The 24,188-nt window shown below is 37.1% G+C and overlaps 2 protein-coding genes across 4 annotated transcripts; one reads left to right on the top strand and one right to left on the bottom strand.

The window, feature by feature from the left end:
- Positions 1–2,055: 2,055 nt before the first annotated feature.
- LOC139968667 (uncharacterized) lies at positions 2,056–13,742 on the bottom strand. 2 transcript variants are annotated; one of them, XM_071972933.1, is made up of 12 exons: positions 13,324–13,742; positions 12,682–12,904; positions 11,796–12,019; positions 10,978–11,075; positions 10,628–10,761; positions 10,368–10,424; positions 9,035–9,109; positions 8,428–8,547; positions 6,465–6,596; positions 5,189–5,227; positions 3,115–3,206; positions 2,056–2,172 (listed from the first exon to the last, which is right to left on the bottom strand). In XM_071972933.1, the coding sequence occupies exons 1-12, from the start codon at positions 13,428–13,430 to the stop codon at positions 2,064–2,066; spliced, it is 1,410 nt and encodes a 469-aa protein (XP_071829034.1). In that variant the 5' UTR covers positions 13,431–13,742; the 3' UTR covers positions 2,056–2,063. The 2 variants fall into 2 exon arrangements, with proteins under 2 accessions (XP_071829034.1, XP_071829035.1); XM_071972934.1 differs by having other exon boundaries at positions 13,373–13,733.
- A 1,051-nt stretch (positions 13,743–14,793) lies between these two features.
- On the top strand, positions 14,794–23,674 carry LOC139968668 (mitotic spindle assembly checkpoint protein MAD2A-like). 2 transcript variants are annotated; one of them, XR_011793518.1, is made up of 6 exons: positions 14,794–14,973; positions 15,644–15,790; positions 17,164–17,287; positions 18,047–18,150; positions 20,474–21,372; positions 21,618–23,674. XR_011793518.1 is itself a non-coding variant. In XM_071972935.1 (5 exons), the coding sequence occupies exons 1-5, from the start codon at positions 14,904–14,906 to the stop codon at positions 20,641–20,643; spliced, it is 615 nt and encodes a 204-aa protein (XP_071829036.1). In that variant the 5' UTR covers positions 14,794–14,903; the 3' UTR covers positions 20,644–23,674. The 2 variants fall into 2 exon arrangements, 1 of the variants encoding a protein (XP_071829036.1); XM_071972935.1 differs by having other exon boundaries at positions 20,474–23,674.
- The last annotated feature ends 514 nt before the right edge of the window (positions 23,675–24,188 follow it).

Genomic DNA, 24,188 nt, shown 5'->3' with positions numbered 1-24,188 from the left:
GTCTAATGTTCCATGGTGCCAAGCATTTTTCAAATGGTGGGCAATTGTGTCAAATGGTGTGAGAGGACACATGATCAGAACAAGAAGACACCCCCATGAAAGGTCATGTTTGTTTTTATTCAATTCCTAAATTCAAATAAATAACAATTTAATGTTTGAAGTTGAATTAAAAAAAAAATACAGGTCTTACTAAAACAGTGATTGCAATAGGCACGAACTAGTTCGTGTTGGTTAATCACTTTAACAACAACAATAAAAATAATCAATAAGTGATAAAATATTAATGGAGTATAACCGTATTTATATATCTGTATTTGTGTAACCATCTTCAAAGCGGTTGCTTGAGTTTCAAAACTATTTACTATACAGCAATTTTCACATTCCCATTGTCATGTATGTAATGGCAATGATATTTTTTCTCCACTCGGTATACGAATTGTTTTGTAGACCTAAATCAAGTTTGATGTTAATTTGGAAGAGTTAACAGATATTCTCAGAACTAGCAAACAAAAAATGGGGTGACATATAATAACCGGCTTACACTAAAGAGCTGTCAATATTTACATTAATGATCGTAATAAATTATTGGAATTGTTTTTCTACAAAATTTTGAATGTTTATTACTCCTGTCCGACAGGTTATGTCATGAGAATAAAAGCTTTTTGTTTAAACTGCCATTGATCAGTCCACTGCTGTTAGACTGCAAGAAACACATGACAGCCGTGGGACCCACATGGCAGCAGGTGACCCACACAACAGCAGTGAGCCCTACATGACAGCAGTGGGACCCACATGACAGTAGTGTTATCCATGTGAAAGCAGAAGACCCACTAGACAACAGTGGAACCTACATGGACACAAGTAGACACACACAACAGTAGTGAATCCCACTTCAATACAGTAGAACCACATGACAGCAGTGGTACCCACACGAAAGCAGTAGACCCACATGAGAATGGACAGTCAGTCTGATTGAATAGCTTATTTTACTTGAAATTATTATATATATATAGATTATTTATCCTGACATGGTTCTTCCAACAAAGAATCAAATTTACTGTATCTTGATTAAACCCTTCTAAACAAAATTACTTTTAAAATATATGGCTATTTGAAGACTTCTTTGCTTTTGCAAAGTTGTAAATCTTGCTCATGAATGTTAAATTATGTGCATATAAACTTCTTTTTTTTTACTCTTTGAATATTATAATACAAAAATACACAATTTAATGGATGTCCTGTATAAAATGATTAGGCTAAGCATTTGGCGAGGTTACAGAAGGTAAATTTATGATAGCACCAGATGAAGAAGAAACGATTATGAACAGATTTTATTAACTATGGAAGTATCTTTGAATGTTAGGCTACATAGGGTTAGGCTACATAAAGTAAGGCTACATATAATCACTGTTAATAAATCTATGAGTAACTTAATTAGTTAAAGAATGTAAATATATATGGTTTGCATAGTCGATAAAGTGACTAATCATTAAGTAGGCAGTCAGTGACAATCACCAAACTGTCTACAGTCAGCACGTGACAATTCACGCCCCTAAAGAGGCACGGTCCATAACTCTGTCCTGTATTAAAGCACTGGAATAACTGATTTTATATTTTCCTTTTGACTTCATGACTTGAAGGACAAAGTAAATATATATGATACACCCCCCACTCTCCCCACCCCCTTTCTCACATTCCCACCCCTCTCAAATAAGAAGAATGCCTTCTTCCATTCAAACCCACAGGCATCTTCTAACTGTTGAATAAGTAGTTTCTATTAAAATGGTGGGAGGAAGCTGAAGGATAGGTGGGGGGGCGGGGGAGGGGGTTGGAGGGGGAAGGGGAGATATCTGATTTCAGGTCCCTTTGTTAGTGCCCACCATACAATTTAGTCAGCGCAATTTTAGCACTCTGTTTACAACTGTAGTGAGGCTATATCATGTGTATTATCAAACGGTTTTTGTTGATTCTCAAAATACTTCAAGGATTATGAGGTATATGATATTATAACAGCTCCTAGTCGTTCTTGGGTTGTTGTTTTCTTCTTGTTTAGTGTGCTGAGATTATGACGGTGGACACAGTTCTTTGACATACTGCTTCAGGTTGCCTTGCATAGCGTCCACCATTCCGGCAGTCTTGGAGATACTAAGTAGGAAATCATCGCCACCATTTCTGGCAAGGTAAAATAATAAAAATAAAATATAATGATAATAATATTCCATTTTTATATAGCGCTTTCACTAGCGCTTAACTGACATTATATTACACCTTCCTGGAGACAATCCCTCCAGGCAGCTGCTACTGTGCCCAATGACAAGTTAGCTCAGAGGTACCCATTTAACCCCTGCCTGGGTGGAGAGAGGCAATTTAGATAAAGCATCTTGCCCAAGGACGCAACGTAATGGACCAAGCAGGAATCGAACCTGCAATCCTTGGATCACAATTCCGACGCCTTAGCTAATTTTGCACCATGCTCTCGAAGTTTGAGGCTCATCTCACTAATGGCAAGGTATTATCTTCTTCTATCTCAGGCTGTTAGCCTACACTCATGAAAATGTGTGGTTCTGAAGAGGTTAGGCTAAATTTCATACATAATTTCTATGTTGTCAAAAGTTGTGACAAAAGCTTGGTTGGTCAAAGGACAAAATAATGCAAAATACCATCAAAACACAACAAGCTGTTGAAACCACATGAAAACCTGCTATCATTCCTAAAAACAAACATTCCCAAACCCAGAAAGCTAGACGAAAAATATCGTATTATACTACTTCCGCAGTAAACAACATTGCAAAGATGGATGGGAAAAAGGAAGGTTTTTCATACAAAGAATTAACTGATTAATTTGTTTGCAAAAAAATTGAAAAAAATTAACCGCTGAACCATCAAAACTGAACTGGTTAATCATTGCAATGTCTGGAAGTGGGGGGGGGGGGGGGTTTGGGGGCTATCATTACATTTTCCATTAGACAATTATTTAATGAGAGAACTATTTTTTTTTTATTGGTTACTTTTTTTTATTTTATTATCCAGGATGGGCAGGGTGAGCTCCTCCCCCAGCATACCACCATGTATAAGACCCATGTACTGCCATACAGATGTTTCCTTACAACTTACCCTAGCAAGTCACTCACAGCTTTCTGAGGGGATCGATGTAAGACATGAAGAATGAACCGCATGCTGTGTTGGTTAATTGACTGGTTATCTGACTGGAAAAATATATAAAACAGTTGAGTACAAAAGGAGAATAATAATATGGCAGATACATTCTTATTAATTATCAGGACATTAATTGTCATGATCTTTTATGACATACTGACAGAGAATAGGTTAGCATACTGACAGTAATGATGGCAAAGAGGGTAACATTCACGTAGTGACTGCGACTTAGGCTTTGTCACATGAAGAAGGTAACATTCAAATACTGACAGAAAACATTCACATAATAACATGACAAAAGGCAATATTCAAATACTGACAGAAAACATTCACATAATAACAGAAAAGAAGACAACATTCAAATACTGACAGAAAACATTCACATAATAACAGGACAAAAGGCAACATTCAAATATAGACAAAAATACATTCACATAATAACAGAAAAGAAGGCAACATTCAGATACTGACAGAAAACATTCACATAATAACAGGACAATAGGCAACATTCAAATACTGACAGAAACATTTACATAATAACAGGACAAAAGCAACATTCAAAATACTGACAAAAATACATTCACATAATAACAGGAAAAGAAGACAACATTCAAACACTGACAAAAATACATTCACATAATAACATCATAGAGGTTAACTTTCAATACTGAAAGCAAAAGGTCAAATTCAAAATAATTATGATGCCATGACCTACACTAATCATACTGAAAGTGTTGTACAGAACAGAAGTTTAAACAGAAGTTGACGTTGTAAGCTGTGTATTACCAAAACGCTATCAACTAATTAATTACAGATACCAGACAGCTAATTAAGCCACCGACTATCTCCAGAAAAGTTATACATTAATTTTTCTGTAGAGTTACATTAACCACAGAATCAATACTTGGGGGCAATTTTCTTTTTGTAACAGTAGCTCGAAAACCTTTCCAATCAACAACTATCAAAGATCTGCAGATAAATAAAGTAAACCTGTTTGTTTTATCATATCAAGGTTTTTTTTATTTTCATACGATGAGAACTAATTATTGATACGGCTGGTACAAGCTAGCACCAACTGACTGGGTCAAATGGCACAGCGGCACGAGATCAATGATGTCACCAAATTGATGAATGCTAATTGGTTGTCTATTTATGGTATTGTAAACAATCTTGCGGACGTTATGCTAATTAATATCTGTCGGGAAAGAAAGAGGTATTTTCGGTTTTCAAGGGCACTTTCAGAGACGGCGTGACCTATACGCACTTTTGAGCAGGTTGCTTCATTCGACTGAGTCAGAACCTTGTATAATAGATGAGCTGCTTCATATGGGGCGTTACCGCATTTCACGCACTGTGATAAAGTGAGACTGTAAGAACAACCAATTTACGCACCCAAACAGAGTTGAAAAATTAAATGGAACCTTTAGATTGTCGAAACGCTACCAAGAGTATTTCTGGTTTTCTACAGAGCAAATAAATCTACCACATTAAAAAATATGTTCAGGGAGTACTTTATGAAAAAACAAACAACTTAATTTCTAAGTAATTTTCAGAGCTGCTTCAGAATTGAAAGGGGTTTTCTTGTATTTTGGTTGTTGTCAATGTCACCAAACTAAAGTAGTGATCTCAAAATAACATTGCTAATTGATTTAAATTAAAGGATCCTTCTCAGTTTCTTTCACAACATAAATGTCACAAGTTTTTCACGCATGAAAAAGAAGTTTCTTCATTTCTTAAAATGTAGTTTTCTAGTATATTAGCCATGTTGAATATTTTATCAGTGTTTTTTTAAAAGTCACCCAGACTATCTTTAGGAAGATAGAGAAATTTTGGGGAATGGGATTTTCCAGGCAGAAATTGCTCCACTTATCTTTATATCCGTCTTTAGTGATATTTGCCTGACCAAAACACAACACCAAATAATACTGACATTATATAAAGTATTTTCTTCGTTCTCCTGTGTTATTTCTAAAGACGACAGACCACAATTTGCTTTTCCTCGACAAAAGTAGTATTAAAGTTAGTTCTTTACCTTCAAACCCACAGAAATAACCTTAGAGAGATGCTGCTCCTGAGGGTAGAAAAGACCAAAAAAATCAAGTAATAACATACGACATTGGTTAAATTTCTCAACTTCTGCTTTCATTTTTGGCACAATTAAACTAACCTTTAACTTTGTGCACACAACTATCTATCATTGACATACACTATACCAAGCACTCTGCTAAGAACAGCAAATTTTAATAGTATTAATTATAACTTTCAACACTTTTGGCCTTTGACCTCATCGCCTTGTTTGTCCCAGACAGGACTGAGAGATAAGCCTATTGCACCAATGCAATAGACAACTTTATTTAAATTAGTTTACACTAATAAAACAACCACAACTATGGTTTCAGAACTATGCAATAGAGGGCGCTATTCATGTACAGACAGTTCATATGTAACACACTGAATGTAAACTGTCTGCAAAATCTCGTAGCATGTTCTATTCCAAATCTGAAGGTTTGGGAATGAATTGAATTAAAATGGCCCACAGTGGTGTTATCTCATATCAGGACAAAAGAATATTATATAAAAGTATTCATTGTTTACCTGGGGCTAACAGGAGACGTCTTTTATACATATGATGGCAACCTTGTGATGACAACCTAATGTTAAAGGTATGCTGTATTGGCCCCAAATATGCTAGATATTCAAATATGGTCACCTTTGGTCAAAATTCTTAAACTGTTTTTATTACAACCTTGGAGGAAATTTACCTCACTGGTACATTCAGTCATCTTGTGTGTTCCTTAAAAATGTCTGGGATCAATTTGGAGAGGAAAGAGCTCCTGGAAAGTAGTTTTTGAAAAGTTCTAGCAATTACAGTGTGCTATAGTTGGGGCCAATACTGACTACCTTTAAGGCTATTACATTAATTGTTGCAACAATGTTAATGTTCATGGAGTATTCATGTTTGGAGAGCCACTTGAGACAAGTTTTTAAGGCTCTCTCGATACGGACCTCTCATATCACACTTTAAGGCACTCGTACTAACAGTGTGAACAGTTCCAAACCTTTTTCTAATAGAGATGTCAAACTGTCAGTACAAGTGCTTCCAAAGCATGACATGAAAATTATAAAATATGCAAACGTTGAGCCCACTGAATGGTTTGGAGTGGGAAACTCTGTCACTACTTTGCAGGTAGTTGTTTTAGCATACTACTGCAGTACCAGTGCATACTGACATACTTTATATCAATTCACAACCGCCTTCCTTGTGGACTACGGAACTTTATTTCAGGTCACTAGATGCTCAAACTTACCAACCGATAAACATTTTGATGGAATGCCGAGAAATTTGCTAAGCCTCTTATGACATGAGACAAGAGGTCGTTGTGATCCTTGAACTTGTGGAGAAGAGAGCACATCGAATCTAGACACTCAGAGAGACTGCTCTGGAGGGACAAAAAAAATGAAAATGAAGGAAGGAAGTTTCCATGTGTTGGCTCATGGATGAACAGTGGAAGATGCAATGTCAGAATGGTGACTCTGGTAGTGTTAGGACCGAGTTAAAATCGTATCACCTGGGTTGAAAAACCCAGATGAAATGTATCGCATTATTAGACGTCGGCTGACAATGAGAAATCCAAAAGGGGAAGAGAATATTAAGGACTTTGATAGACCTGTTAAACGGTCCAAGTAATTAACTAATAAACCGGTTTACGATAAAACAGAATTATCCACCTTAATTACCACCATTAAAACTGAACTGTTACATCATACCCATGTCAGGGGTCTGTCTGTCAGATATGATTGATTACTTTTAATGAGAGAGCATATTTTAGTTTTGACTACTTTTGATTTACCAGGAATGGTTGTGTTCTCTCCCGTCTCCTGCCCACTCCCAAACCCCTCCCCACCCCTCCCCCACTGCAGACACCCAAATTTAAAGACCATGCACTACCACCAAGTTGATTATTGCATTTATAGGACCAAGGTAAATCTTTTTAATCAAAACACATGTTTCCGTTCCAAGGTTTGTAACAGTAGATAGTGAAGTCAACGTCTCCTTTAACTGGCGAGACAGTGCTCTCCAAAATGTCTGTGGGCAGGGTATGGGGGGGGGTGGGTGGAGCGGGAAAAAGGTACTACAAAGCTTTGCTGATTTGGTTTTATTTTGAACCGTTTTGTAGTACAGATCATTAGCATTGCCTCTAATTTGAGCATACTAGAAATTATTAAAACTTTACAAAAGTCCTTCCCTTTCTGGTTTCCACCCTTTCCAGAGATCAAGGACTATCGATGTTGACAATATTATTATGTCTTACCGTTTAGGTTCTCAACGTTTTACCTACAGAAGCCTTTGGAGCAATCAAGAAATGTAACTTCAAAGTTCAAGGACCCACTGAAATAGTGGGTTTCACCAGTGACATCACCTCCAACCGTAGTTGGGGCCTAAGGTCAGAAAAATGTCCTTTTTCATGCCAAAGTTGGCACCTTTCCTGACTGTTTTCGACTGGGTATACAAGTCAGTATTTAAACGTTAACAGTCCCCCATTAGGCTTTATCAGACCCTATTATGTGAGTGGATCCGCAGCACACCCCTCACTTGCCTCAATGTAGATCAATAATTTGACATGCAGCCTAGTCTACATTTCAATTTGTAAAAGTAACAGTTGAATACTTTTTCATATATACTGTAATAATTTTCCAATGTACTGTATAACATGTTTAATACTGTCAGGGTGACAGAATGTTGAGAGTAGAAACCTATGCATTAAATAACTGGCTCATTAACCTCCATTTGTTGAAAAAATAAATATTTAGAAGTGTGTTTCGGTGTGATTGACTGTAGTTTTATTTGTAGTAACAACCGTTAGGTTTGGTGAAACTGTTGATCAAACTCGAAAAGCTGCTTGAAAGTGAGATTTTAACTTTTTATCTTTTACGCAGTGTAGTTCACGGCGACTTCATCAACATGCAAGGTAGAATTGTAAGCAATGAAATTTTGTATCCAATCCCTGTACCAAAAACAACTTGACAAAGACGAATATGTTATAAAATTAAATGAGAATTTAAGAGATAAAAAAATTCCTACTGTACATGGCGCAATTTTGATCAAAGTATGTTAGATTGAAAAGTAACATCTCATATTATGGAGTGTGCACTAGTGCTGGTACGTTGGGATTTTTAAACTGATGAAATTTATCTCCTTTGCAAAATTCGCAACTGATCGTTAAGATGAATTATATAAAGAACAAGACAGTTGAACTAAAATGAACTTACTTGGTCCTGTTCTGAAGTGGCAAGATTTGCGACCAAGCAAGCTGCATTACAAAGGACCTGCATGTTCTTGGGTTGCCGTTGTAAAGATTTCATTAGACATTTGCCCGCCGAAAAATCTTCCTGTAAAACGAAAAAACAAATAATGAAACAGGGGGGCAAGCTATTTGTCAGTTCTGCCTCTTTGATCACATGAAATTCATGTTATGGAGAGAAAACATCTTTATTTATTGTTTCAGCTGGTCTGTGATGATAATGCACTCTGCTGTTGCAATATAGATTCGTCATGTAATTGCACAAAGCTTGAGAAAAGTTCGCCACGAAGCACAGGATAAATCTTTAATGGTCCGTTCAGACGAGGAAACTCAGCTTCGGAGGTCCATCTGGAAGACTAGTTGTTTACATCAAATTCAGATTGCATTGTAACTACATACACCCACCCAAATTGGTAAAATGATCAAAATTTGTATCATCCTCCTCCATAACTTTGAGATTCTGAACTAAGGCAATAGTAGTGGTAGGCAAAATAATTATAAATATATATCAATATATAATTTTTTTTTTCAAAGAATGATAGGATTTGACTATAACGCTGAAAGAGATCATTTACCTGTACTATTCTGTGTCTGTGCCAGTCAGAGCCCATCGATAACCTTGCCAATGTTTTCAGGGACACTTCTTGCATCTGCAGTTATAAATCAAAATTCAAGTTTTTTTTTTTGTATCGTTTTGTTTAATCATTCTTGTGAGAATGAATAATTTGTTCGCTGACAAGGATACGCTTGGTAAAGAGACAGAACTGTGAGAGTACTACTTTTGTTTTTCTCATAAGTGTTCTCAATATTGTTGTTATTTTTGCATAAAGTATCAAAAAATGGAATTGTTGTGAAAAGTTGATACTCATGCCAGTGTTTGCTTCCTACTGGAAATTTTTCCTTGGAAAGCTACTTATGAAATCCAGAGGGTCCATTGGGGTAAACCAAGATGGACAGACAGGCGCGTAGCCAGGAATTTGCCAAGGGAGGGGCGAAAATGTAGGCAAACTATCAGAGCCGTAGACACGGCATTGCAAACTATCTAAGCGTAGCGCCACCATGGTTGGCACGAAGCGTACAAGAAAGTTTTGGCTGAAAATGCCTTTCAGATCGCTGGAAATGGCACTTCCCAGGCCTTGTAAGTTGCATCTTAGCATTTTCGCTTTTGAAATTACTAGCGATATCATAAGAACATTAATAAAAACTATAAAAAATATGGTCAAGGGGGGGGCGGCTGCCCCCTTCACCCCCCCTTGGCTATGCGCCTGTGGACAGGTTTGTACAAAGTGAACTTTTTGTATCATGTATCACTGGTATGATTACCCTTCAACCTAACGATTATGCAGGCTTGCCAATTACAATTTCTTAAATCATTATTAATTGGAAAGAAGTGTAATGCTGTTGCCGACTGATTGGGTCCTTTACACCTTGTGATTGAGAGGTTTTCATTTTGATTAGCTGGAAGTACAGTAGTCACCTTCTTCAAATCTTGTCGAGAGAAGTTAGCTAGTCTTGCTGCACATTTCAAAGACGTGGTATCGCCTTAAGGATCACCTTAACCTCTTACCAATTGTAATCAAATCACTGACCATTAAAACACAACAATTTAATAATTTGGCTGCGGTGGGGTAAATTTTTTTTTGTTTTTTTGTATTTGATTGTTCAATACCTAATTGGCATGTTACAAATCATCAAAATGACACATGAAGGGGCATACTGAAAACCACACTGTTAATAAGTGTGGCGGGGAAGAAAGGGAGGAGGTATAGAGTAAGCTGAAGAAATTGGTACAAACTACAAAAGCTTGTTTCTCCTCAAAAATTCTTTCATAGCAATTAATTTGGCAGAATACCATTCTCTTCACCCCTACCTCTCTATTTCTCCACACTCGTTTCTTAAGTCCCTTACCTGTTCATCATCTGATAAAGTTAATGCCAGTAGCCTTGGGAGTGCATTCCTGTCACTCTATTGATAAAAAAAAAATGACAAGGAAGTCTTAACATTATTGCACATGCAATGAAATTCCATAAACTCACAAAGTACATTCATTCTAAGTAACATTGAAAAGTTTAGAATAGTTTTGCCCATCTCCTCTTATCTATGGCAAATCTCGATCAATTAAACTTAGCAACTTCCTGAAAGTGCAAGACATCTACCGTGATTTTTACCTCTATTAACGCTGTATGACTGCCGATGTTTTCCATCAATAGGTTCAGGGTTCTCACAGCTATGAGAGCGATTGCTTCCGAGACACTCATACCGCATAACGCCAAGACGGGAGGCAAAGCACCATCCTGAACCACTGAAAGCAAGAGTAAAGAAACATGAAGCAAGTCCTAAAAATATAGAATGAGACTGGTATAGCAAGCATAACTTAGATATGGACAACCTAAAAGGGTAACAACATTATCATGATTTGACAGCGCTTTTTCTTTGTTTTGGCCATCAGCGGTGTGAAATACTCAGAACAGAATTGAGAAAAATATTTGCACAGGTTGTAGTGTGAATATATACTTGCCTCTGATCTGGAGCTGAGGAGCTTTTGCAAAGATCATTAACGAACCAATCAGGTAACTAAGGAGCTGCTCGTCTGCCTCTGACGCAGAATTCAACATTCTACAAAAAGGAGAAAGAACTAGTTGATTTCTTTTAGTGGCCAGTAAAATTACCTGGAAATAAAATGTCGTGAGGCACCTGACCTTTAATTTTAACGATTCACTTGGAATCAGTAGTACATCATGACAATCTCTAGCTCAGTGAAAGACAACTTTCATGGATGGTAAGAACCAACAATTGGCAGTATTTTTGGTTGTTTTTGGACTGACTCAAATGTATGAAATACGTTATTCATACCGCCCATACTGGTTGTCGTATGATATACATTTGATCAGTAGACCAGTTGACAGATGGGAAAGACCAACCATTTTTGCTGATTTCTGAGTCGTCATACCATAAATAACTTTACTTGTTTGCAAGGTAATCATAATCTTGAACATTGTCCCCTTAAGCTTGAACATAGGCAGACTTATTGCCATTTCCATAACCACAATATTTCCCCTACCTCTGGCCTCCTTCCCTCCCATTCCATGCTGATTTTGGAGAATGCAGAGAATTATAACTGAATGTTTATGGATATAAACAATTTTGGAGAGCATTAAGAAGAGATGAAAGTGATAGGCAAAACTTCAAGAAGACTTTTGAAATCTTACTTTTTCAACTGAATCATACTGTTTGAATTTTATGTTATTATTCCATTTTTCGTCCAAAGTTAACAAGCATATTTCTCTCTCTCATAGTTTCTAAAGAATTCAATTTCAACAGGTGGTCACAACTCACCCGCATAATGCTTTCACAATTCCACTTTCCATGAGTATCATGTGTAGTGGTTCATGCATGGAAAGCAGGTGCAGCGCCTCCGCAGAACCCTTGCGAACTTCTACCGAGTTGCTTCTTGCAAGTGATATGATGGTCTGAAGACCACCTAGCTGAATCACTTTTCTCATCCCAGTGGGTTCGTGGAGTAGTTCCAGTAGGCCCTGAATGGACTCAAGTTGAAATGACTACGGGTACAAAGTTGGTGAAGAGGATCTTAAAGGGTGTGAAGACTTGCGCAAAAAGAAACGTCTAATGCCGGTAATCTGACCTAGTTTCGATTGAGGTGTAACAGAAGTGTTAGACACCACCATCGATCCCAGAAAATACACACACTCAGATGGCCGCACACGGTTTGGGGAAGTCTTCAATGCCTTTAATTAGAGAACTCTCACTGGGTACTACATGCTCTAGGGATTATCATAGAATCCAGAGATTAATTATCCCTTAGAATTGGTTCTGTCTTTGGCTGAAAGAAACTACTTCATGTAGGCATCACACATAGCAAACTGACTATGTTCCTGCATGACAGCAAAGAAACAGGGGGAAAGTTACGTTTACAGTTTAATAACATAATTAACTCTGGGGTTTATTCCTTTTCCCATTTAAAGACTTCACAGATTATTAAAGGCTATGTATATTTCCATTTTTTTCCCCATATATCTGGCAGTTTGCATATGCATATTTGAGATGTATAGTGTTATTTTTCCACATAACCTTGGTATTTTCATTGAAGTCAGAAATTAACTTAAGTTAAGATAAAGACCATTTATGCAACAAGTCCTTGCTAGTAAATGTTTGCATCATGGGTACAACTTCATCACAGCATATAGTTTCTCTAAGTACTTACTGTCTGTTGTGACCATGACTTAGTGACCAATTCTACCACAGGGAGACAGCCATCACAAACTCTTTCTGGATTCTCCAAACCTAGTTGTGGTAAAGGAACATTGACTTTACAACACTTGCTGCAAAATACCTGACCGCACTGACGACAATGGTGCTTTCTCCTCAACTGGCTAAATTTCTGCTGGCACAGTGGGCAGTGAATGGCTTCCTCATCTGACACCCAGCTGTAAAAGTACAATTTTTAAAAAGACTGTAGCTTATTAATTGAAAGTAGCTTGTTGTGCAGGTTTATGGAATATGTATAACAGCCAGTAAAAGTTTTTTATAACTGTAATTTGCATTCTGAAATGGTTGCGAGCTCATCCTCTTTCAAATCTGCCCCCTCCCCCGCCCCATAATGTTTATGTTTTATTACCTTCATCATCATACGGGTGTATATTTCACTTCATGATTCGCTGAGATTTTAACTTAAAGACGACATCGCGGACGACATCACCACATCGCGGAACCCGTACCTTAATAAAATATATTACCTTATTGCAGGCCTAGGCCTAACTTGGTCGTATTGTGTACACAATCACCTAAACCAAACCTAGGCCTAATCTATGTTATTACAAAGTTATTGTCAACTTCCGTAACTCACCGTGGCTTTGCGAGAACGAAGTTACCATCAGAGTAAACGTCTTGCTTACCCTCAGTTTTGGCTGGTATAACTTCTATACCCTCAAGTCTTATTGAACCTGATGGCATTTTTGTCGTTTCAAATGATTTTCTTAAATCGATAGGTCGCACTTCATATTTCGATTTGCTGCAACAGCTCTGATTCAGTTTCACTCTGACCCCGGGAATTGACAAAGATTGCAACACAAGTCGAAGATCATGAACAGCACAAAATACCGATAACAAATGTTAAGGTTTTAGGAAAGTCATGTTTCGGGAAAATATCTTGCACTGCAGCAGCAAAACCGTTTCTCCACAGAGAAAAAGGCCTATTGCAACTTCTCAGATGAAATAAAATTGTTCTCAGTTAAAATAAAAATGTTCTCAAATGAAATAATAACTATGATTAAGTTACTAGAGATTTTGTCAAGTTTGCCAAGTATAGCTAGGGCAACTGTCATATTGATCAATTCATCGCAAGGATCACCAACTCACAGTTCTGAGAATTCACATTCTGAGAAAGCATAGTATTTCTCTCGATCAACTGGAGGGGTGTGGCCGAGGGGGGAGGGTGGGTGGGGAGTGGTCTCAGACTGGACGCGCAGCTATAGCATATAACGTGAAATGCGGGATATCCGCATACATCCAATGGACAACCTTGCATGTTTAAGACCCATGTACAGTTGTTAATGGTCTTAAAGGCATTGAAGATTCGCGCACAAAGAAACGTCTCGATCATGCCGGTAATCTGACCTAGTTTCGAATGAGGTGTAACAGAAAAGTGTTAGACACCACCATCGATCCCAGAAAATACACACATAGCTTGCTACCGTCGGTAATTAGATATATATGTGCACATTCAATACGCAGATACGGTCAAACCTACAACACAGTGTACATAGCAGCGATGGAAAGTTTTAATCAAATTTTCATTTGATTAAAAGGATAAGAACTTGTTGAAATACACATAGGCCCTATCCCAAAATTAAATGTTTCAGAATAAGATTCATCTGTAGATAGATCTGTAGATAAGATTCATCTATAGATTCATTTGTTTTACATCTGTTTTGATTTGTTATCAGGATCTGCTTCTTTTTTTTGGCTTGCATGTTGAAGAGCATGAACGAAAGTAGACGTGGTGCAAAAATTGGGTCAATTTTAGACCCCTTTAGGTCTCCCACAAGCAGCGTACGAAAATTGTTTACTACTCAGGAGTGACGAGGTTCGTATACACGTGACGAAATCTCCAGGCGCTCACAGAAAAAAAAAATCTTCATGTCATGATATAGAAACTTGATGGTGCCATGAAAGGCCAACTTGTCAGCTATCCAGTGATCGGTAGCGTTTAGCTAGTGAGAACTTCTATATAAACTTGGAGACCCAATAACTTTGTGATTTAGTGTGTAAGTCAATGGGGTTTTTAACGGGCGTATACTACCAGTAGCTAGAGATCCAGTATAGGGTCTCTTCCAGTAGCGTCTGAATTAATTTTGTCTGTATCCGATAGAGGCAAATATTATTCGTCTGCCACCGGCACGGACAGTCAGACTATTTTGATTCGAAATGGCGGCAACATCGAGTGCGAGTACTATCACCCTCAAGGGTTCAGCTGAAATCGTGGCAGAGTTCTTTCGTAAGTTGTGGGAAATAATTAAAAGTATATTACCATGTTTAATTCACGTTATGATCGAAATAATCAGTCTTGAAGCTTCTCGTTCGCACACTCATTTATCCGATCGCAGAATCCATACCCACACTGTATGGTTAGAAACTTTAGTTACGGTTACATTACACATTTAGCCATTTTATAGGCCTTCCCTGGGTCTCTGCGTAGGTAGGTTGTTGGCCTAGCCTTAGTAAGAGCAACCTTTCATCTACTTGACTTAGTTGGCGAATTGCAAGTTTCAAACTGGAGATAGGCCTAGCCTAACTCTCAGTTAATTACACAACCAGAGGAATTTGAAGGGTTGACAGTTTCTCATCAAATTTGTGTGGAAAATTGAGCTGCATGAAAATGGTACCAGATTTTGAAGGTTCAAAATCAAAACTATTGAAGGTCTGTTCCTGTTGACACTTTGCCTTTCTGTGCTCAAAGTTACTGTTGAGAAAGTTTTGAGAGTATTTGTTACAAATTTGTCATGCCAATAAACCTGGACAAAACCAACAGGACATATTCTGGGAATGCCCGATGTATATTTACTACCAACCCAAACACATAGTTTATTGAATAATTTACATTTATAGCCTACGACAAAATTTACTAATTTTTTTTTAATGCTTTTCCTTCTTTTCTGGGTAAATAGATTATGGTATAAACAGCATTCTGTACCAGAGGGGTATCTATCCGCCGGAACACTTCACGATGACGAAAAAATATGGTCTCTCCATGCTGGTTACAACTGACGAATCTCTCAAGGCTTACTTCAGCTCTATTGTGAAGCAGTTGGAGGGTGTGTTCATGTTTTTTAATCTTGAATTTAACAAATAACCTTCTAATTTGTATAGACGTAATTACATTGCCACTGGTTGTTTTGATAAAATGCAGTTATTCACTGTCGTTTGTTATAGCCTGACAATCACGCCTAGAACTCTCAATGCCTTAGCCAAGTATGAAAAGGAGTTAAACTGTGAAGCATTCTCATAGGAGCCCTTTATCATTCCCTGTTCCATATGCCTTGTCACTTCTCCTCACTCCAAGCTCTCATAATCATTTTGTCTGACAATTCAGGAGGACAAAGAACCTATTTCGTGTTTCTCAGAAAAACTTACCATCCATGCATTGAGTAGAGATATATATTACTATTATTACAATATTATTACAACATGACTAATTTTGATCAGTATTGTAATCATTATATTTATTGAGTTATCTGTTGTTAAACATTTTGAGCTGAATAAAATTCGCCAGCTTTTTTAACGAGTCCGTAGATTCTACAAACTTCAATCAAAATTTGCAAGCCCAGCCCAACAGATCATGGGCCAATCAAATCTCTCTGTTTTGTTTATGACCGTTAGGCCTGTGTGCTAGCCTGTGTTGGTCATATTTGAATAGTATCTTTCTTTCAATCTTACCGATGTAGCTTGCGAAATTGTGTCATTTCCTTCCATTGCAAGAAATAAACATGTGTTTTCGGACATTTCCTCCATGAAACTGGGTAAAAAATGTGGACGATACAAGTATTTGAAGGTTACATTTGTATAATGAACATGCTGATATGGGCGGTTGCAGTGATTTTACGGTAAATCGTTCGTGCCGAAAGGGCAACAGAAAATAAATTTGATTCTTTCGATTGTGACAGCTTTTCTTGATGAAACCCACCTGGTCAGAGTGCATTTAGAATAAGAAACATTGAATCTGCTTCGGTTTGTTTTCCGAAATTCATCAGCAAACACACATTGAGACTTTAACATACAGACTACAGAGAGCACAAATCGTAACACTATCTGGAAGGAGAGTGCAGATCAGTAGGGAATTAACTCTTTATGTTGATTATAAACCTGCACTTCCTAACTCGAATAAGATAATTGGTGAAATCACTTCATGTATTGTACAGTTATGTTCATGAATCTCTCATACAAAGCCTTATGAAACCTATATACAATCGCTCCCTTGGAGATCATTAAACTATACCACAGAGCAGAATCAGAGATTTTCATTATAATAATGTGTCTCTTTAAATTAGCATTTTCATTCTTAGCATCGCAAAGTGTAATACCATGTACTAGTATGTACACTATACCATACAGTTTTGAAGCAAGAGAATTGAAGTAAATCATCATTGACACTTTATTTACATTTTCTGTTTTTAATTATCATTTTCAGAATGGCTCACGCTAAAGATTGTTCAGAAGGTTGTAGTTGTGGTTTCTGCAGCAGATAATTCTGACGAAGTTCTTGAGAGGTGGCAGTTTGATGTTGAAACTGAACAAAGCGCTACAGTTGATAGGTTCGTATATATGCAGATGGGTCCCAAAAGTGGGAGATGAACAATGTTTGGTGGGTTGCAGGCTTTTGCCATTCACCAGAAAACTAATTGAACAGTGTTCGAAGCTTGCAGATGGAGGCCAATTAACATTTTACCAAAGTTCAGAGTCCGAGGTAGCTTTCAAGCATTCTGAGCGTCAATTCTTTACAATCTTTATTCATTATTTGAAAATGAATTACTCTGGAGGACCCCTAAATGTCATTAAAAGCTTTAATAATTAATGTTAAAAGAGACGATGTAGGATGAATATTTGTTTGAGTATTTCAGGCTCATACTGGAGCAATTACAACTCTCTACACACATTTTGTAACCATCAAAGGAGACATTTAGCCAGAACTGGGAATAGGGCTCCGTAGAGAGACCATTTTTGCATCACTGGTGATTTGTAGCATTAGTTACATAATTTTATGCAACTAAAATCTTGCTGTCGTCCTGGTCTCTGTGAAAAATGTTTTGGTATTGCAGTGTTGCCTCCTCTCCCTACCTCTCCAAACATGTTTTGAGATGTTCTATCTATGAATGCGGTTGGATGGTGACCGTGAGCCGCATTATGTACAATAAAGTCGTCAGCAAAGGTTTTCTTCCTTGCAAGCTTCTTACAAGAGAAAATAAGACAGTGAGGAGGTGTGTATCCAAATGTCCAAAAAATTGGTTAAAATTTTTCTTTATTTCCTTTCACTTTTCTTCAAGTGATTTGCCTCATTTGTCTTCTCTTTTCAGCAAACCCAAAGAAAAATCTAAATCTGAGATCCAGAAGGGAATTGTATCAGTCATCAAACAAATCACAGCCACTGTCACATTTTTGCCTCTTCTGGAAGTTCCGTGTAAGTTTATCTCCTAGTCCTACCTCTCCTCTTCCCCAGTTGCTTTCTTCTCTCCATCCCTTGTCTACTAATCCCCTTACATCTATCTCTTTGTGATCACCATGCTCATTAACCTGTCTGTATTCTGTGCGTGTTTTTGTCCCTTCTGTTACTGTACCTTGTCATTTAGCCTCTGAAGAAGATCCTGCTAGGATCGAAACGTCAGGCCAACTTACTTTTACACATTCTCTTACACAGGCTCTCTAGTGGATAAGCAGTTTGCTAACAGTTTTATTTTACTTTAAGTTCATTGACTGTATTCATCTATGTGGGCCGTGGGGATATTCAAGCTTTTGCCACAAATAAAAAAAAAGGAGGACTTTCAAGCCCTTTGGGGCTACAGTACCATGCAAAGCTTGTCATAGAAAGCAAGTGCAAGTATTTGTTAAGAAAGGATGATATTAACGGGAAAGGTGATACTTCTTTTTTGACACAAATTTGGGTGAGCCGTTTGTATGGACATCGCAGTTGTTGGGTTCAAGAATTGATGTAGCAAGTTTTATGAATTCCAGGTAGGACAGAATAGGTCACTGGTGATCGACTGTTTTTTTAAACTATGCTGGTTTAATTTATATAAGGTTTCGACTTTCTGCTCGATCTCAAAATGCCAATGTTTCTCTGTTTAGGCTTACCATTGGAGCATATCTCAAAATAATGTTAAAACTGATCAAAGTCATTAAACTAATCACTAAGTTTTTCTGCTAAGCGAAGGCGACACAGCCTATCTGTCACGGCTCTCTTGGGACTTAAAAGATGACGTAACCCAGATATGTTTGGGGCATAAGTTTCGATCACATCAGCAATTTGTTAAATATATGACTTTTTCTTCTTAACTTGTAAATTATAAATTTCTTTTTTGCAAGATGATGAAGTACATGTTATGGATCTTTAGTAGGAGAAACAAACCCAATCAACAACTTGAGCATATACTATACGACTAAGTGTCATGATGGGGGGGGGGGGGTGAGGCAGGGGAGGACTGTTTTGACAATGGTGAAATCATATTGCCACAAGGACTTGTAATCTTTCCGTTTTCATGTACTTTTGTGTTTGATTTATTCATTGTTGAAGCAGCAGAAACCAATGCTAGCATTCTACCAAGTTAGGTACTAGGTGTGGGGGGGGGGGTGGGAGGCTTGTTTGACAATGGTAAAATCACAATGCCACAAGGACATGTAAACTTTCACGTTTAATGTATTTTCGTGGTTAATTTATTCAGTGTTGAAGCAGAAACCAATGATAGCATTCGACCAAGTCAGGTACTTAGGTGGGGGGGGGGGGTGGAAGGCTTGTTTGACAATGGTAAAATCACAGTGCCACAAGGACCTGTAATCTTTCATGTTTCATGTATTTTCATGGTTAATGTATTCAGTGTTGAAGCAGAAACCAATGATAGCAATAGACCCAACTTAGAAACCTCAGTATTGTAGATTCAAAATTTTCAGAACATTACAGAAGATAATCATTGTAGGAAACAAAGAAAACTTGTAAACGTCCAAGCCTGTGTGGCAGGCACTGTGATGTCTTATTAAGACTTGTTCAAGTCTTCAGGTTGTGTAAGAAGGAAAATCAAAACTTTGATAACTCTCAGAGTGAATGATCAAATTCTTAGCTGCTTGGGGAGGACGTTTTAAAGGTACAGGATACATAGACCACTCCAGTGTGATGAATGCTCTGTGATGTTATGTTTTGATTTGTTAAAGTCTCCATTTTTTCTTCCTTTTTTCTTGGGCAAAGGAACTTGGAACTTTTTCCCAAATGGAATAATATTATATTTAGCTGTTTGATGTTTCTCCTTTGTTCATCTTTAATACCAGTTTATTTTATCAGAAATGTTTATCATTTCAAAATTTGCTGACAGACAGATTGGTGTGTATTCCCTACATTATATCAAGTAGTGCAGTTTACTTTATTCAAATAAGGTAAATTTTGCACTTTAAAGGCTTAACAAAGTTTGAGACATACCAAAAAGCATACGATAGAGAAAAAATGTTAAGTCAACAATGTCTTCAGCTGCTTGGGATGTAATGATTTGATTCAGCATTCTAGGGTGAATGTTACCCTTCCTAGAGATAATGATACCCTTCCTAGAGATAATGTTACCCTTGATGTTACCCTTGGACTGTAAGCTGGAACATCCATGAACAAATATAATAGATTTAAGAAAATTTGCTACCAATTGGTGACCACACTTCACACCCATTAAATCATTGAACAATTTGAAACAATAAAATTTCACCTTCAACATATCTTCACAACGATTTTTTTCTTTCTTTAAATGCAGGCACATTCAACTTATTAATCTATACGGACAAGGATCTTGAGACGCCCGCAGCCTGGGAAGAGAGCAAACCATTCATGATTGGAAATTCAGAAGAAGTCAAACTTCGCTCCTTCACAACATCCATTCACAAGGTGGAAGCTATGGTATCTTACAGAGTACAAGATGACTGACTTATTAGCCTAACATACATGGATAATGTTTACAGGTTGGTTAGGCTAACAGACAGCAAAGATATCCCATGAATGGTATTTACCAGAACATACTGCAGTTGTTTGAGTAACAAATTATTTTATGGATGCAATTTTTGCAACAGTTCAGTTGTTTTTTCGGCTCCAAAAAATCTGTGTCGTTTGCGCTGAAAATGACAGGAAAATTTGAATATTTTCTGGGGAAGGTAGATACATGATTAGTCCATGGAAAGTTTGTTGGAAAATTCCTAAGATGAGGGTGTGCACCATGTATAAAAGATGAGTTTATCATATATACTTACTGCATAACAAAAACAGAAGATATGTGATAAAAATAAATATGTGATTAGTCCATGGAAATTGGCTTGGAAAATGCGCTTAAAAATGAGGGTGTGTAATATATATGAAAGGTGAGTTTATCAAGTATACATACAGTATATCAAAAGCAGTGGTTTGGAAACAGGTAGACTGCAGTATGCAGGGAAAGTGTTTTCCACTCGTTCCTTGGACGATAAGGTGTTACTTACGCTTGTCCAAACACCAAATCTGGTTGTCCAAAAACATGTAACATAATAACAATGACCATGATGTACACTGTAAAAGAGAAATGTGTAGGTTTAGTGAGTAGAACAGCAATATGTACACTGTAGGAGAGATGTGTAGGTTTAGTGAATAGAACACCAATATGTACACTGTAGGAGAGATGTGTAGGTTAAGTGAGTAGAATACTAATATGTACACTACACTGAAGGAGAGATACATAGGTTTAGTGAATAGAACACCAATATGTACACTGTTGGAGAGATTTGTTGGTTTGGGGAATAGAACAGCAATATGTACACCGTAGGAGAGATGTGTAGGTTTGGTGAATAGAACACCAATTTGTACACTGTAGGAGAGATGTGTAGGTTTGGGGAATAAAACAGCAATATGTACACTGTAGGAGAGATGTGTAGGTTTAGTGAGTAGAACAGCAATATGTACACTGTAGGAGAGATGTGTAGGTGTGGTGAGTAGAACACCAATATATACGCTGTAGGAGAGATGTGTAGCTTTGGTGAATAGAACATCAATATGTACACTGTAGGAGAGATGTGTAGGTTTAGTGAATAGAACATCAATATGTACACTGTAGGAGAGATGTGTAGGTTTAGTGAATAGAACATCAATATGTAGGCTGTTGCAGAGACCAATCCAGGTAAAGTTGACATATCTTGAGTGATACGTCTCAATTTAAGTAAGTGATCTAGGTGAATATATTAACGTTTTTTTTTATATTCCGATTTCCCAACCAACCACTTGTTATTTTATAGAGCCCTTTTTTTCATAATTACATCATGCTACATGAAGTTGGTGGTTGACACTATTTTTGCAACGCAACTGTCAGTGGTATTCAAGCTTACACAAACGCTGAATCACAAATTTGAATTTGCTGATGACATTTTTGACACCTTTTCAGATGAGTCTATGAAGAGTTTAAATATAATTATTGTATTAAAATGGAAAACAAAGCAAACTACTTCCCCCCTCCCACCCCCCCCCCCCCCCCACAAGAAGAAAAGACAATGAAGCAACAGAATTACATCTGCTCATTTCAATGTTCGACTGTTAAATCCCACATTTTGTAGATCCCCTATGCCAAAATGGTTGTTCCCAGGATTGTGTTGCTACTGTTGCAGAGGATGCAGCAGAAATCTGTTGTTTAAAAGTCAGAATTCGGCTCTGAAACGAAGTAGATAAACTATTTCTGCAGATGTACAAATTTAGGAGGTGTTACGTCATTAAGTGTTTGTTGTTTTGCTGAATTTATTTTGAATCTTTGTTTCTTCCAAATACGATTAGCTGGAGGCTCTTTGGAAGTGAAAAAAAGAAAACAACTGATCTTAGAAATTCTCTTTAATGTGGATTTATTATTTACAGGTGAAGGAACGGGTGGTCAAGTTAGGAGTTAAATGTATCCTGAGTGAATTTCCATATCATGTGGCTTTCAAAACCTCTTTACATAATTAGTATGATGCTAAATGAAAGTGATTTTGGTGTGGCAATCACTTTTCTACTGCTTTATTCAAATGCTAACACTTATTAAACGGTTGTTTGTAACCCACAGGTCTCAAATCCAACTTTAACCAAAAGAGTTCTTTGCCTTTTCAAGTTTGTTTATAATTTTCCCAGACAGTTTTCCGTTGTTCATTTTCTTATAATTAACTAACTGCTTTGCAAAGGCATTATTTTGTTTTTTGCAAAGCATATTTGTTTATAATGACCTTGACATAAGATTATTGGGTATTTACCAAATTCTAATTCACTCTGCATTGTGACCAAATTTTCGTAGGAAAATTAGCAAAATCAATCCATAAAAGGTACTTTTATATAATTGAAACTTGAGAAGGATTCTGATAAAGTAAGATGGCTATCAAAATGACCATAATTGACTTATGTGGATTATTGAGAGAAATATTGGTGAAAATTTGGTTGTTGGTTGTGGGATGTTTGATATCCTGCAGATACTTTGGCTTGTGCGTTTACCAAAACACCTCAGTGATTTGGGGTCATTGAAAGGCTTTTAAGAATATTTACGAAGGCCTGTAGGTGTAACTTCCAAAACAAAAAAAGATAAATGTAACTGTTGTCATTTTACAAAAATTTCAAACCTGACCTCGTCAACTAGTCCTTTTGATTAGTGATGGGTATTAAATCTTTAATCTTTGTAAATCTCTGTCATGTTTACAATTAATCCTACTTGCCATGAAAATCATATTTTTGGGGTTGAGTGCTGGGGATGGGTTGTGGAATAGGTGTATTCTCCCTCTCTCTCATATCCCTCTTCCCAAATGTACATGACGATTTATTATGAAATATGCAAAAAATCTACGTCTTAGGCGAGAATATTATGCTATGAAATTAGAAAATTTGTTACCGACACTTCATTTTCATACAAACATTACCTGTAAATATTATTTTTGTGTTTCTTTTTTTTTCAAAGCAGTTTCTTACCAATAAATTTATTATTGCATTAGTGTTTATCTTTTTGTGGTCATTTGTTCCATTACAATTTTTAATATGCACTTTTTGCTACTGAAATTTTCTTTATTCCTTCTTGATCTGATGCAGGAATTTTTTTTTTATGTTTTACAGCCTACAAAATTCTGTTCTAGCAGTGATCATATGTCACTATAATGATACATCAGGAATTATTGATATTTCTTAAAGAAAGAAGTTCCTTTTTAACAGCAGCTGGTAAATTCCCATCTCACAGATGCTTGCTGTTAGGCTTGAAATCTGCTACATTTCTTAATTTTGGGGTTTAAATAAGGATGATATTTAAAGTCCAATCTGAGAAATACGACCTTCCACTTTGCAATCTACACCCTCAACACTGGGTTACAAACATGTATGTAAGGACATATTGAGTCATGAAAGAGCCCTTGGACAGCTCTTTTTTGCAGTCTAGGCATTCATGTGTGTATGAAAATTATTCTGGTGGGTGAGAGCCCCGCCCCCCCCCCCCCAACCACTTAATGCACCAT

The sequence above is a fragment of the Apostichopus japonicus genome, chromosome 6, assembly GCF_037975245.1.
Source record: "Apostichopus japonicus isolate 1M-3 chromosome 6, ASM3797524v1, whole genome shotgun sequence".
NCBI classification, from domain to species: Eukaryota; Metazoa; Echinodermata; class Holothuroidea; order Aspidochirotida; family Stichopodidae; genus Apostichopus; species Apostichopus japonicus.
Note: the sequence above shows the minus strand (reverse complement) of the source record. Positions and strands in the feature narration are given on the sequence as shown.

What these genes read in the sequence shown, in the direction of transcription:
- LOC139968667 (XM_071972933.1), bottom strand. Translation starts at nt 13,430, where the DNA reads ATGCCATCAGGTTCAATAAGACTTGAGGGTATAGAAGTTATACCAGCC. An exon ending in ATTGTGAAAGCATTATGCGG is followed by an intron (nt 11,076 to 11,795) that starts GTGAGTTGTGAC and finishes TCCTTTTTGTAG; the next exon opens with AATGTTGAATTCTGCGTCAG. An exon ending in GTCATACAGCGTTAATAGAG is followed by an intron (nt 10,425 to 10,627) that starts GTAAAAATCACG and finishes TTTTATCAATAG; the next exon opens with AGTGACAGGAATGCACTCCC.
- LOC139968668 (XM_071972935.1), top strand. Translation starts at nt 14,904, where the DNA reads ATGGCGGCAACATCGAGTGCGAGTACTATCACCCTCAAGGGTTCAGCT. An exon ending in TATTGTGAAGCAGTTGGAGG is followed by an intron (nt 15,791 to 17,163) that starts GTGTGTTCATGT and finishes TATCATTTTCAG; the next exon opens with AATGGCTCACGCTAAAGATT. An exon ending in CAAAGCGCTACAGTTGATAG is followed by an intron (nt 17,288 to 18,046) that starts GTTCGTATATAT and finishes TTCTCTTTTCAG; the next exon opens with CAAACCCAAAGAAAAATCTA.